The sequence below is a fragment of the Ornithorhynchus anatinus genome, chromosome X1 (genome assembly GCF_004115215.2).
Source record: "Ornithorhynchus anatinus isolate Pmale09 chromosome X1, mOrnAna1.pri.v4, whole genome shotgun sequence".
Taxonomy (NCBI): domain Eukaryota; kingdom Metazoa; phylum Chordata; class Mammalia; order Monotremata; family Ornithorhynchidae; genus Ornithorhynchus; species Ornithorhynchus anatinus.
In genome coordinates, this window is record NC_041749.1 from 66440816 (window position 1) to 66457273 (window position 16458).

A 16458-nucleotide genomic window follows, 5' to 3' on the forward strand; every position below is an offset into this window, starting at 1 on the left:
AGACTGTGAGCCCTTTGTGGGACGGGGACTGTAACCAACCTGATTATCTTGTACTTACACCAGCACTTTAGAACAGTGCTTGACACATAGGAAACACTTAACAAATACCATTAAAAAAAAAGTCACAGCAGACAAGTAGCTGAGCCAGAATTAGAACCTTAGATCCCAGGTCCTCTGACTCCCAAGCCTGTGCTCTTTCCACTAGGATATGCTGCTTAGAAAAAGTGGTAGGAAAGCAGCAGAAGCAGCAGCATGGCCTAGTGGAAAGAGCACAGGCCTGGGAGTCAGAGGACCTGGGTTCTAATTCTGGCTCTGCTACTTGTCTGCTGTGTGACCTTGGGCAAGTCACTTAACTTCTCTGTGCTTCAGTTACCCCATCTATAAAATGGGAATTAAAGTTGTGAGCCCCGATGTGGGATACTATTTCCATATCTACTCCAGTGCTTAGTATAGTGCCTGGAACATATTAAGCACTTAACAAATGTCATTTAAAAAAAAAGATTGAAAGTAAGGGAAGGGTGGCATAGAAGAGAGTCAAAGGGCTCATTACCCAGTAACCACCTTGAGCTGTGAACAACAGAGGGTTAGCTATTCAACTGAACTGTTATTGAAAAACAGTTGCCCTTGACCTTGGGAGTAGAATCTCAGTCTGGGAACAGTCAACAGGAACTGTGAATAAGGGAGTTTCATGGTAGTTGGCTGCAGGAGGTGCTGTCTCCTGGCTAGATTGCAACTTTATTTCAAGGGATAACTATACTAGATTTAAACTTCAATTAGAAAAGAATTCTTAGTTACACTAAGGGTTAAGAGGAATCACATTTAGAGTTAAATAGTAACTAGAAAATGCAGCAGAAGCCCAATTGCATAGTAGAGACGATCCAGAGTATTATATTGGGTGTTACAGGTATGCATAAATTTTGTTTATGTGTGCTTGATTCCAAGGAGCACTTGACCTGGGAGAACAGGACTGTTTTCAGCGGACAAGGGAAGCAGGGAAGCAACATGGCCTACTGGATACAGCACAGGCCCAGGAGTCAGAAGGACCTGGGTTCTAATACCAGCACCACATGTGTCTGCTGTATGATCTTGGGTAACTGATTTTACTTCTCTGTGCCTCAGTTACCTTATCTTTTAAATGGTGATTAAGACTCTGAGCCCCACGCAGGACATGGACTTCATCCAAACTGATTATTTTCTATCTAACCCAGCATTTAATACAGGGTCTGGCACATAGTAAGCACTTAACAAATACCATGAATAGCAAGAGTGGTTAAACAGAGAAACCAATGGAAAGAAGTTCACCAACCCAGTCTAAAGAATATAGTAGAGCAGTCCCATCTCCCTCACTGCAGCCCTCATTTTGCTGCAGAGAAAGAAATCATCCATCTGGAAAGGAAAGAATTAACCACAGATGGGACTCTCTTTCCATCCAGTTCATGGTATCCCTTCACAATGAATATCCTAAGGAGCAGATTTCCTTAGCCAGTGATGATAGTGGGTGATTCAATCATCAGGCTCACAGATGATTTGCCTGTACATGGGTGATTCTGGGGTGCAAAGTTAGCAGATCTCATGAAACTTGTAGATTGGTTCTATGTGGGGGAGGAGGTGCTGGTGGTTATGGTACATGCTACTACCAATCAGATAGGGGAGAGAGATGTTTGGGAGGCCAAATTCAAGTTGTTGAAGGCTGAAGACCAAAATGTCCATTTCTGAAATCAGTTCTCTGAAATACTGCTAGTCCCAGATACAGGGCTCCAGAGATGAGCAGACAATCAGCCTAAATGTAGAAATGATGCAGAGAGATGGGTGTGTGGATACATAGGAAATGGGAGACAGATGAAACTAGTGGAGAGATTCAATGAATTTTTTTCATTCAGTTTTTAACTGAAGAAGATATAGCATGGCCTAATGGAAAGAGCATAGGTCTCAGAATCAGGGAACCTAGTTTTTTATCCCAGCTCATCCACTTGTGTGCTCTGTGACCTTGGGAAGCCTCAGTTTTCTCATCTGCAAAATAAGGTTTAAATGCCTTAAAGGATGGGAGGGGGAGGAGGCACCAGCGAAGGAGACCGAGAATGACTGGCCAGAGAGGTAAGAGGAGAACCAGGAGAGGACAGAGTCCATGAAGCCAAGGTGAGATAAGGTATGGAGGAGGAGGGGATGGTCGACAGTGTCAAAGGCAGCAGAGAGGTCAAGGAGGATCAGAATGGAGTAGGAGCCATTGGATTTGGCAAGAAGGAGGTCATGGGTTACCTTAGAGAGAGCAGTCTCGGTAGAGTGGAGGGGACGGAAGCCAGATTGGAGGGGGTCTAGGAGAGAATGGGAGTTAAGGAATTCTAAGCATCGATTGTAGACGACTCGTTCTAGGATTTTGGAAAGGAAGGGTAGTAGGGAGATCGGGCGATAACTGGAGGGGGAAGTGGGGTCAAGAGCGGGTTTTTTTAGGATGGGGGAGATGTGGGCATGTTTGAAGGCAGCGGGGAAGGAGCCATTGGAGATTGAGCCTTGCCCTCCTGGCAGAGACACATTTTATCCTTCAGGAGACTGAAACACAACTATGTACCTGTGTGACCATACATTATTATTCATTATTTACACAGTGTCAGAAAAGCAATATATTTACTAAATTAGGAGAACCAGATCCATGTAGAAGAACTTATATTTTTAAAAGATTGTGGTGTTAACTTCACAAGATTTCAGCAACTACACTGAAGCTGTGCAATATGCAATAAATAGCAATATAATTTCAATCTAGTGCTAAATCAATCAGGATTTTAAATGCCCACCACCATACTAGGTAAAAAGAAACTTTCATTGGTGCAGGGTCTTCAGAAAGTCGTATTTTTCCAACCATAAAAAAATCTTAACAAGAAAAAACCATTCCAGGTCTTTTTTTTGGGGGGGAGGGGGCAAAGTAGGCTTGCTCCTCAGGGGGCTTTCATAATAATATTATTTTTACCAAAAAACTACCTAATTTTCAATCAAAGGTATTCATTGAGCACTTATTTTGTGCAGAGCATTGTACTAAGCGCTTGAGAGAGTACAATATAACAGACACATTCCCTGCCCACAATGAGCTTACAGCCTAGAGTATATCGTGTACAGTTTTTATTTTGCAGAATCATTCTGCAATTTTCAAATGGAGAACACTTATAGAAACATTGTCTAAATGAAAGTTTTGTTGGATTTTATCACTTAACCCCTATTTTTTGTTCTGACTAAATTTGCTGGTTTTCTAAGCTGTACCACTAACTCACTGAAATGAAGCAATTAATCTAAAATCTTCTTTGCATTCATCTAACACTGTCAACTTGCTTTAGGTTTCCAGTCAGGAGGGAAAAAATATGTTTATTAAGCTGTATGATGTTAGCTAATGTTTAAAGACATTCTTCTGAAAAGGGGTGAAGATATATTTACCATAGAGATATAGATGGGAGTGCCATTTATTATGATACTTAATGCCATTTCTGTAGTTGTCTTTGGAATTCTAATTAGATTATTAAAATCTTCCAAATTATTATATTTAATCCAAACTCTACAGCTCACTGCCACAAGGGTACTTTTGAAATTAGAGGCTCTTGATGCCATGCTAATGATGCATTACAGATAAAGTTACCAGAAAATTTCTCCAATACAAATCAGTTCAAAAAGACAAAATAAATGGTTCTCTCTACCTGCTGTAAATTTAGGGATAAGTAGTTTAATGCCAAAAGAACAGGCTGAATTTAAATATTTCAACAATGAAATTATGCTCATCCGCGGCAAATTTCATTAATTCTCACCGATAGTTAAGTTTGTTTCATTGTCCGATACTTAAATTTGAAAGACAAATACAGTAATGTGTAAATGAACAGAAACCTGAGAGAGAAATATTTTTAGAACAACTTACAAGACAAATGGCAGGTGAAAAACATCCTCCTTCCACTTGAGTACTAATATATATGATGAATTGAACCACAGTTTGATTTATAAGATATGCATTCTTAAGCAGTGACTGAGAAGAAACAAATTGCTTACTGTTAACCCATACCCATTTACAGGTAAAAAATGAGTCTGATCTTTACCAATCAAATAATGGCCTTAATGCCCTTAAACATCACTGAATGAGGAATTCACGCCTCACTGTGTCCTTCCAAGGGTTACCCTGTCCCTTAAGGACAATATTCCAACCCTCTCCTCTTCCCAACAAAAGGAAATGTAAGTAGCTTACTTACCATGATGTACGACACCCTTCAACCCATGGATAATAGGATCCAGTGCCGGATTGTCCCTCTGACTGACCTACATGTAAAGGATACATGATTGGTTAAATCTATTCTGGCATCAGACAGAACAGTCTCAGTTTAATCTTCTAAAGAGATGGAAAAAAAAGATGTTATCTAGCAAGCTGTTTAGTTCTCACATATACAATGGCTCTCACCAAATGCTCAAAGATTTATGATATAATAAAATAAAGTGAGGAAAGCTAAATCAAAAGAAAAAAGTAATGTGAATATATTAAAAGATGAAAATATTATAGTACTAGCAAAGGCTAAAAACGTAACCATGGATTTTTCTCCTCCTACTTTATTTTTTTTTGTAGAAAGAAACCAGTCTGATAAGGAGCAGTTGAGAGTTATCATACAACCATCCATCTTTCACTGAGTATTTTAATACCTTCATGTGATTGTATTTCCCCACTTTTCAGAAAACTTATTTGTTCCTTTTCAGCTTCTCTCTAAAGTACCTCACCAGTGAGATGCCATTTCTTACACTTGCTGGCAATAGCTACATTTGGAACTAATCAATTTTCCTGAAAGCAAAAGGTTAGGTTAGCAGAGCAAGATCTCAGCAATCCCTGTCTTTTCTATCACAAGACTTTGTAATCTCAAAAAGTTTTTTTCACATTGCTCCCTGCCAGGTCTTACTCCAGACTCCTTTGTATTACTCCTCAGAATTGCTGGTTTGGGATAAAATCCCTTATTCTAGTCACATTTTCTTCCAAACTCTTAACTATTCAAATTAAGTTAATTGACAAATAATTACCTTTTCTGATGCAGATCGGTAGCAGCTCAATAAATACCATTGGTGGTGATTATGATGATCATATATAAACACTTCAAATGATTACCTGTGAGCTAGCATTGCTAACACCTCCTTATGAAGTTCTACAACATAACTACTTTGTGACTGAACCTCTTCTGAATAGACATGAAGAAAATTCATCATTTAAACCCCCTCTTTCAGTCAGCAATATCAGACTACCTATATCCATAAGCCAATTTCTAGACCCAACCAGATGCATGGATAGCCAAATAATTATAATAGTGTTGGTATTTCTTAAGCGCTATGTGCCAAGCACTGTTCTAAGCGCTGGGGTAGATACAGGTAATCAGGTTGTCCCACATCAAGCTCACAATCTTCATCCCCATTTTACAGATGAGGGAACTGAGGCACAGAGAAGTGAAGTGACTTGCCCAAAGACACACAACTGACAAGTGGTGGAGCCGGGATGAGAACCCATGACCTCTGACTCCCAAGCCTGGGCTCTTTTTCCACTAAACCAAGTCAAATCAGTTCAGAAGGTCAATTTTCTTTGTTCCAGGATCGAGCCCATAATAGATCTCTGTGATAAATACAAGGTGATGACTTGCTATATGGCAAGCTGCTTAGAAGAACTTGTCTGCTTTGTGACCTCGGGCAAGACACTTCACTTCTCTGTGTTTCAGTTATCATAACTGTAAAATGGGCATTAAGACTGTGCACCTTTGTGGAACATGGATTGTGTCCAACTTGATTAGCTTGATCTACCCCAGTGCTTAGTACAATATAGTAAGTGTTTAACAAATACCATGAAAAAAAATCTGGAGATAGAAGAGATAAAGATTTAAATCCATGAAATATGTTTCCAGATATTTTTCACTGATTCTATTATGCCAAACAGGTCATTGGTGCCACTAGCAAATTAAATAAAAAGTTTGCAGACAAAACAATTGGGTTTTAGATGTGTGTAATGTTTTCTTTAGTACTTAGTCTTAATTAAGCTTGGGCATCATTGCATTTTCTTTATATTCTATTTCTGAAGACAAGTACAACTTGTTTGGGAAAAACAGCAAAAGATAGAAAGAATCTGGAAGGCAGGACCATGCAGAAGAGCATTGTATTTGGGATCTTCAACTCTGCAAGTATGTCTGTGCTTTTTAATAGAAACGCAACTACCTTGTAATTCAATTTCCTAAAGATAGGTAGGGCCAGGACCATGTGACATTTTCCTGCCCCTTCACAGCTGGAAGGAGCATATGGCTTGAAGAGGGGCTAAACGAGTTCCCGGTTTACAAAAAAAAATACTAAATGGGGTAAAAAGAGCCGGAAGACAGTGGTGGAAATGGCCATATTTAGGTGCAAGGGGGTCAAAAAAAATTCCCCAGTAATTTTGGAAGAAAAGGGATAAGGAGAGCAGGGCAGTGTAAGTTTGGGGTCACGTTGGGGCTGTTTCTGGAATGGAACCTAGGTAATTACATGTGAATCTATGGAAAAATGAATTCCAAGTTACAGTCATTCATGATACAGCTACATTTCATTCATTCCACTGTATTTATTGAGCACTTACTGTGTGCAGAGCACTGCACTAGGCGCTTGGGAAAGTACAATACAAATATAAACAGTGACATTCCCTGCCCACAACAAGCTCTCGGTCTACAGTGGAAGAGACAGACATCAGTACAAGTAAATAAAGTTACAGACAATTATATAAGTGCTTTGGGGCTGGGAGGGGGGGTAGACCAAAGGGAGCAAGTCAGGGTGACAAAGAGGGAATGAGAGATGAGGAAAAGTGGGCTTTAGTCTGGGATGGTCTCTTGGAGATGTGCCTTCAATGAGGCTTTCAAGTTGGGGACAGTGGCTGTCTGTCGGATGAGAGGAGGGAGCGAATTTCAGGCCAGAGGCAGGACGTGGGCTAGGGGTCGGCAGTAAGACAGGTGAGATCAAGGCACAGTGAAAAGGTTAGCACTAGAGGAGCGAAGTGTGATGGCTGGGTTGTAGAAGGAGAGAAGTGAGGTGAGGTAGGAGAGGACAAGGTGACAGAGTGCTTTGAAGCCAATGGAGAAGAGTTTTTGTTTGATACAGAAGTGGATGGGCAACCACTGGAGTTTTTTGAGGAGCGGGGTAATGTCCAGAATGTTTTTGCAGAAAAACGATCCAGGCAGCAGAGTGAAGTATGGACTGGAGTGGGGAGAGACAGGAGACTGGGAGGTCAGCAAGGAGGCTGATGCAGTAATCCAGGTGGCACAGGATGAATGATTATATTAACGTGGTAGAGGTATGGATGGAGAGGAAAGGGTGGATTTTAGTGAAGTTATGAAGGTGGGACCGAAAGGATTTAGTGACGGATTGAATATGTGGGTTGAATGAGAGAGGAGTCAAGGATAATGCCAACATTATGGGCTTGTGACATAGCCTGGTACACACCTACATTCAAAACCTGAGACACAGGCTAATTCACAAAGATTTTTGTGTCAGCATAAGTGATCGAATCTAGATCTAAGCTGAATTACTGCTCTTATTGTCTATAGGCAACCATCCCAAAAATGATGTTAAAAGTTGCACTACCATATGACTTCCACATTGAAGATTCCTTGGGATCTGTCATATATGATTTTGTACATAATCCACCCTGACAGAACTACATAAGTAACATTTATATTGCACAGAACAGAAAAACCAAAGGGATGCAACCTACGGAATCATAACATCAGAGCTGTATGGGATCTCAAGAGATTACTATTAATATTTATTGATCTAATCCATCAGTGTATTTTTTGAAAGCCTGAGTGTGAAGCAGTGTACTAAGTGCTTGGGAGAGTACAACCCAAGCAAGATGCAAATTTCACTTACAAGGAAGAAAGTATTATTGTATTAAGCAGTGAGGTCATTTTCCCTAAATCAGTATGACCTCTAGACTGTAAAGTTGTTATGGGCAGGGAATGTGTCTACCAACTCTGTTATATTATCTCTCCCAAGAGCTTAGTACAGTGCTCACCACACAATAAGTGCTCAATAAATTTGATTGACTGATAAATGACCACTGGCCCACTAGGGGCTCACAATATAACTGGGGGAGAATAGTATTTATAATGATGATAATGCAATCAAAACAATGAAAACAAGTGAAAATTCAGCAATCAAAAATATCCATAGTAAAATATGCAAGTTTAAACATTAACTCTAGTGAGAGGATAGTCTTTAGCACTTCCCTGCTCCAGGACAAGAGTCCGTTGGGAGGGAGGAGGGCTGTTGCACAGGCTATCAGGCAGCAGAGAGATACTACTGCCGATGCCTTCAGGAAGGTATATGATGTAATCACCCAGGGTAGATCGTTATCTCTTCTTTCCTTAAAGAGACTACACAACATCCCTTGGAAAACTAATTTTTTAGCACCCTGACAGTCAAGATATCTCTTCCTCTATTCAAACAAAATGCTTCCTGCTTTAAAAAAGGCAATTTCTCCTGCTGATTTGGGCATGGAGAACCCTGCCCACAGTCAATACCCTCTCTATAAAACTCACCTTTTCTACAGTCTAATAAAAAACAAAAATCTTAATTCCTTTAACCTTATTTAATAGGATATATTGTCCATTCCTTTCATCATTTTTATGGCTCTTTTGTGGCCCCCTTCTAATTTTTCCCTCTCTTTTTATAAGAATGGTTACCCAAACTAGAGACAATGCCTCAACATAAGCTAGACCCTAACAAGAACTGTGCAGAGCAGAAGTGGTCCTGGCTCAAGAATGTCAGATTCTAGGTAACACATCCTTATTCCACATAAGGGTGTTTCTTATTAATGGTATTGTATTGTTGATTTATATCTAGCTAGTAGAAGGCTATGACCACCCTGCTTCCTACTTACCTCATTAGGCCCAACAACCTTGATTAACCTGGTAAATTACAGAGATCTCTTTTTGCATCACCCTATCTTTAAACTTCCATCCTTAAGCTTAACTTCCTTTGCCAACTCCCAGTCCCGGATTATAGAATAGGAGGAGGAGGACAGGGAAGGAAGGAGAAAATGGAGTTGTCCTACCTCTGGCTTGTTTGCGTATCTGTAAGGTCCTCAAGGGCAAGGATTGTGTCAACTAACTGCACTGAACTCGCCCAAAAAAGTACGGTACTCTTTACAAAGTGCTGAGTAAATTCCATTGACTGATTGATTGAAATATTTTCCTAATGATCTTACTCCATTCTTTAAGCTAGAGTTTCATCAGCTTGTTGACACTAGTAATAGCACTTATAACAATGTTAATAATTGTATTTGTTAAGGGCTTTCTATGTGCTAAGCTTTGTACTAAGTGCTGAGGTTGATATAAGGTAATCAGGTAGGATTAGCATCCATTTATTCTTCTGAATTAGAGAAGGTGTATTTGCCATTTGATTAATGTACAAGAACAAAGCAACTTGGGTCATTTTCAATACATTCAGACACAGAAAAGGCAATTGCAGAAATCCACTCAGGAGATCGGAGGCCTTTGGCTACCGCAGACAGGACTGGCTGACTCTCCTGTCCACAACAGCCTGACCAAGCCATTTCTGGCTCCAGGACCTTCACAAGATGGTGGACTACCTCTGTCATGATGGCTGGCTCTTGTGGTGAAGCCCCACAGACTCACCTCTAAACTCTGCTGTGGCTTGCCACTCCAGGTAGCTCAGATCCTACATGACTTTTCCCAGTTGATGCTTCCTTGCTGTAATCCCAGTATCCTGGCACCACTCCCATCTTACATTCCAAGCCTAGATAAGTCTCTCCAATGAAGCTGCCCAAGTACTTCACCTCATTAATGGCTCTGAGTCTGGGTGCCTCTCCCTCTTGGGGGTCTTTGGGCCCAATCACTTCTCAAGTTTCTGGTGACCATCACTTTCCTTCCTGTCTCTGGTCATGGCTGCTTCTTCCCTGCTATGAGTCTGAGCCTGAAAGATTCTTCTGACTAGAGCCTCAACACCTGGATGTTGCTGCCACATGAAACTAACTGTGCCCTTTTCGGACAAGCCCGAGATTTGCCTTAAAATAAATTAAGGTTTAATGTGAGGGAGGGGACAGGTATTGTGAATATGAGAAGGAGGAATGGGTAGGAAGAGAGAACTCCCACTTCTCTAAACTCCACCCCATGACTCAGCATACTGAAAAGTCATCTGGCCTACTCCATGGATCACTGCATACTGAATCAGAGTATATTATTTAAGTCCTAAGAGGACACAACTAACAAAATTCACCTGCGAGTGCATGTACAGCTGAAAAGCTCAATGAGATCCACAGTTTCCGGCCACATTGTGCACACAATTGTGAATATTATTCTCCAGTAGTTTGACCAGAATCCGACAACAATTTCGCTGGCCGTGGCAATGGCAACTGCAGTCAGTTCTCACCTTTCTTCTTGAATATAATGATTATGGTGGTGATGATGAAAGGCCTATGGCATTTCATTCCAAGCGCTTAGTACAGTGCTCTGTATACAGTAAGCATTCAATACCACTGAATGAATTTCATCAGAGTTCCACTTATTCAAGAATATCTTGTGCAGATACCTAGTTCACCAGCCCGCTCCTTCCCAGTAGGCTTCTGCAGGAATGCCATCAGCCATGACTTTAATTGCACTGCACTATTCACATTACGTGGAGTATGTCATTACATGGAGGTAACATAGATCACGAAATGATTTTTTCCAAGAAGTTGGGAAAAGAAAACAGAATACATACACACCACTGAGTACATGGAAACTGCTTCTGGGATTCATACTTACAATTGAATGGAAAAACCCCAACATATTCTCTTGCTCCAGGGAAACAGGTCCTAGTCAAATCCCTAAGGAACTACAGAATGAATATCAAGTTCAATTGATCTAGGATGAAACACTTCATCCTTCCAGATTTTCAATCTCAAATGATTACTGACCTCCTATTGGCAGCTTCCTTATTCTAGTCTCATTAAATTAAAGGTGCCAGTATGCCAATGTACAGACAGATCCTATACCAAGAGGATGCACAATTATCTGGTTGAACTGAAATGACATTTTGTCCATAAAGAGTAATGTGGATTGAAACCATGTGTTCACCTCAGAGTGCCTGAAAACAGTGTTATAATTTACTTTTCTTGTCTGATGTCCCATTTGGCCCTTGACTTGGATACTAATAATCTTCAATCTATCAAGTCCTGGCCATCTGCTAAATAAAATGGCCAAGACAACCCCCATGCCTTGAATTTGATATTGCCAGCTGCTCCCCTCGAACTATAAACATCACATCTAGCCAATATCTTCTTGTGGTGAAAAGGATTTGTGTCTACTGAGAAAAACTGCACAGTTAACTATGGATGGTGAGAAAAGTGACTACTGGTAGAATCAGAGGGATGGTTATCTTAAATTGTATATCTGCATAAGATAATCACTTATCTAGCTCAGATGGATAGCGGTAACTTATTTACTAGCAGATTATAACAGAGATATCACACCCTATTGGGAAAGGATAAGGGTCCTGGCATTTTCTATTAGCTCTTTAGGGGCCTGATTTGTTTGATCTTTTCATAGATTCCTTGATAGTGTGGCCAGCACAATAATCTGGGTTCTCAATTATTCTTTTAGTCTAAGTGCAATATGCAATACCACTCTCCTACCTTTCATTCATATTAGGTCAGATTTGCTTTACACAGAAAAATACATATCATGCTGACATTACATTCTTATATCAAAAATTAAATCTTATATCCTTTACTCTAACTAGGAAATGTATTTCTTAGAGTTAACTAATGAAATTCCATGTTCAGAACATAGTTTGGTCCCTGGCCTGAGATGGGGATTTACCTTTAGGATGTTGTTCAACATTGCATTCGCAATCAAAAATTTATTTTTTTCCCCAGTTTTTCTCCCTCAGTAGAAGGAATACCCAAAATTGGTAAGGATATCTGAAAAGGCCTTTTCTACCCATTCTGATGGTGAGAAATTTTTATATGTCCAATCTACATTAAATAACATTTTTGATTACCTCAATTTTAACACTATCAGTCTTTGGAATGAAGCATGTGAAGGAGAGCAAAGATTGTCCATAAGTTTTATGAATGTCAAAACAGTTAAACAATCAGTTTAGCAACCCTGGAGAAATGTCAGTTCTGGGAAGAGAAGAATTGCCTAATTTCCACTACTGAAGCTCAAGAATTGTATCCCTTTCAAGAATCCACATACCACAACCAATACTAATAGAGATGCAAAACTTTGCCAAAAAGCATCCCACAGTTGAACTAGAAATTTCTATTAGAGGGGAAGGGCCTGACATTGAGTAATCATCCATTTTGCTCCATTTGACAAGGGAGGACCCTTGGGAGCACTTTCCATCAGCAGATGAGGAAACTCCTAATTCCTCAGCAGTGGAGAGGGATTAACATAAAAAGGAAACAAAACTATAAATGCAAAGAGGATTTTTTAAAATGGCATCTTAGCAACATGTTAAGTTACTGTTAATTCATAACATTAGTGGAAACTAGTTAATTGACAAGTTATGCCTCTCCAGAAAGTTTGATTGATAGCCAGATAAATCCACAGAATGAAATGAAGCTGGTATTCTTAGTCTACTTTATACAGAACATTTTCTCACAGTACAAACTCCCATCTCCCCTTGAAAGAATTTACAGCACAACTGCCAGTCTTGGCTTCAGACAGGTCCATTACTGGAAAAACCAGTACCCTGTAGGTCGATACTGAGGAACATTGGCAAATCAATGTGAGACGTGATCATATTCCTTGCCAGCACTGTGCTTGACTCTAGCCAGGGCTAACAATTTCTCATTTTCATGAGCATCAAATAGATCTGGACTGAGAATGCAGTAGTTTTCTTGGGCACTGTGCTTGCATGACATTCCATTTCTAATGGCAGCAGGAGAGTAGGAAGAGAAAATAGATTGGGACAGGGACACCTTGCTAACCTTAATTTTCAGAGGAGGCCCTTGATGTTTGCCTTTCTTTGTCTTTTACTCTATTGCATTACAATGCCAAGATAAGCTGAGAATAAAAAAATAAGAAAAATCACCAGCCCACCATTGGCAACTTCACAAGACCACTTTATTCCAAGCCTGCATGTCTCCTCGAAATGAAAGTTGCTGCTGTGCTAGAATGAAACACAAAGGGGTCCGTTATCTAGCAAAACATGACAAAAAAAACTTATGCGGGAACGTGAACCATTTCACACAGATATTGCGGTGACCTTTGATTAAAAAAATATGTATTATATTTGAAGAGCCTAGGGCTATAGAAGCTTATTTCAGGTTCAGTGACTTGAAGGCAAGTTCTCTTGAATCAGTCTGACTGTGCTGGACAACTTTGACTTTCAGTTGTTAATAATCCTGCCATGAACAAAAAAACAATATTAAAGGATTAGAGAGGCAAGCATAGCCTACTCTTTTCAAATCTAGGAACTTACACTAGAACACATTAGATGTATATTCTTTTCCTCTTTCACTCCCAATAAAGGTACATAGTTCAGGAAACTATTTCACGCAGACTGAATTGAACAGAAGCCCATTTAAAATGTGCCACCCTGTAATGTCTGCAAGAAAGATATACAGCAGAAAGCTTATGTTAGCCAAACAGATCATTTATCTGAAATGAAGCTAACAGAGAATTTTAAAATTGCGAGTGCCTATCAGAGATTGTCAAGCTCATTTTTGACTATTCAAAATTTGATCATCTGAATTAGTCCAATTACTTCAGCTAATTGACTTTAAACTAAAATCCACATCAGTCACACACCAACAAAGACACACAATCATATAGAGCACGTCTTCTGTCCAGATTCAGTACTTGGGGAGTACAATAAAGTAGGCACAATCCCAGCTCTCAAAGAGCTTAGGATCTAACACACTGGACCTCCAAATTCCCAGATGCTATGCCACTTCCAATTTCAAAATTACATCCCATTCATTCATTCATTCAATCATACTTATTGAGCACTTAGTGTGTGCAGAGCACTGTACTAAGCGCTTGGAAAGTACAATTCGGCAACAGATAATGACAATCCCTACCCAACAACGGGCTCACCTACACTACTAAATCTAAATCACCTCATTCTGAACATAACCTCTTACCCACCTATGCTAGCTAACTTTCCTCAACCTCCAAAACTGTTCTCTGCCCCTACCAGGACCTTAGGTCTCTTCCCAACTCCACATGTCTCATGCTATTATGCCTCAAAGTGCTCTAGAGCAATCCTTTCTTCCCTAAATGCAAAGGTTCATGCCTGTCATTGTCTCCTTGTCACATTCACACCACTAACCCAGAACCCTAGATCACACCCAGTCTATCAACCAATGGTACTTATTGAGCGCTTGCTGTGTACAGAGCACTGTACTTAGTACTTGGGAGAAAATAACAAAACAGAGTTGGTAGATACGTTCCCTGCCCACATTGAGCGACCTACCCCCAGTACTCTCTTTTTACTTTTGCCATTTAAACACTGTTGGCAGAAATTAAAAAATCAGGCTGACCAGCCACTACAAACTGGCTCTCTCTCACTAAGATGATGATGATGATAGTGTTAGTGATGAATTCAAAACTTGGCCATTCTTGATCCTCCCAGAGAGTATGTAGGAACTTCTAGGTACACATTCATGATTTCAGAGGACTTAACTTACATGTTTTAGTGTAGTTTTTATACAAAGATCACTGCTGATCATGTTGATATCTATGGGCTCAATCATCAGCCATCTCTAGCACTTACACACATTTTTTTATGGTATTTGTTAAGCGCTTAATATGTTCCAGGCACTGTTCTGAGCACTACGGTAGATACAAGATAATTGAGTTGGACACAGTTCCTGTCCCACATAGGGCTCACAGTTTTAATCCTCATGATGTAACTGAGGCACAGAGAAGTTAAGTGACTTGCCCAATGTCACACAGTAGCATGGCTTAGTGGAAAGAGCATAGACCTGGGAATTAGAGGACCTGGGTTCTAATCCTAACTCTGCCAATTTCTTTCAATGACACCTTGGGTAAGTCACAACTTCTCTGTGCTTCAGTTTCCTCAACTGTAAAATGGGGATTCAATACCTGTTCTCCCTCCTATTTAGACTGTGAACCCGATGTGGGACAGGGACTGTGTCTGACTTAACTTGTACCTACCCCAGCATTTAGAACACTGTTTGACACATAGTAAGTGCCTAATAAATACCATTAAAAAAAGAACCCTGCTCAGCACTTGCACCATATATATAAATCACTGGTACAAGTATTATTCTGATTACAATAATTGGAAATAATTCTACGTTCATATCCCCCCCATTAAAGTGGCTGTGCTTCTGTTGTACTTTCCCAAGTGCATGGTACCCAGAGAGTGCTCAATAAATACCATTACTACCACTACTACAAAGTGTGATGAAAAGGCCAAAGCACAGCGAGCTGAGTCATAACTTGGTGCTTCCAATCAGGTTTTTGGATCACATTGAGGAATCACAGGGATGCAGGAGACATAGGACTTTTACACTCTTTAGGTATATTCCTGAATTGTGGAACATTCATGGTGGGATGCTGATGATGGAGAGCATTGCACCACTCCTACCCAACCACATGGTAAGCATCATTGAGAAGCAGCATGGCTTAATGGAAAGAGCCCGGGCTTGGGAGTCAAAGGTCATGGGTTCTAATCCCGGCTCTGCCATTTGCCAGCTGTGTGGCTTTGGGCAAGTCACTTCACTTCTCTGGGCCTCAGTTCCCTCATCTGTAAAATGGGGATTAAGACTGTGAGCCCCACGTGGAACGATCTGATAACCTTGTACCTACCCCAGTGCTTAGAACAGTGCTCGGCACATAGTAAACGCTTAACAAATATCATCATCATCATTCCTACCTCTTACCTGAAGACCAGAATGTACCATCAGACCCCACAGGTTTTTATCAAGTTTGTCATGCGTTAGGTTTAAGGTGATGGGTCCATGGACCTAGCTACACATTTAAATAAATGCAAATAGATGAGGATAAGGAAGTCTTTTCACAGTGACTGGAAAAGGCTTCATCAGAACCTGTCATCTTCTTCTGAGCTACTTTCTTTTGGCATGTCTGTGTGATATTTATTTATCAGTTTTCAGTGTTCAGCTACAGTAGCTAGACTAGGGATTGGAAAAACTACTTCCCTTCTATGTTTTTTCAATTCCTTTTAAAGTTATTTCAAAACAGATTCTATTAGGCAATGTCTCCCACACCTATAAGTAAAGGGAAACATTACAGACACTTGAAAAAAATGTACATTTGGCTAAAAGACATCTTGGGATCTAAATCCAGAGTGTTTCAGTAAGAATTTTTTTAATCTACATAGTAATATCTGTGAATTGATTTTTTATGAATTTGGGTATTTATTTTATAACCTCTGAAACAAAGTGATGATTATAAATTGATAGTTTAATCAAAATAAATTTCAATCTATAATATGAATATTTATTCAACATCT

General features: G+C 40.0%; 1 protein-coding gene across 1 annotated transcript in view; it reads right to left on the reverse strand.

The window, feature by feature from the left end:
• The window catches only part of PTPRG (protein tyrosine phosphatase receptor type G), a 686752-nt gene that overhangs the window by 164681 nt on the left and 505613 nt on the right, over positions 1–16458 (reverse strand). The window contains exon 6 of the mRNA XM_039910413.1: positions 4218–4284. Within this exon, the coding sequence (XP_039766347.1) occupies positions 4218–4284 (67 nt within the window). The remainder of the gene's footprint in view (positions 1–4217; positions 4285–16458) is intronic.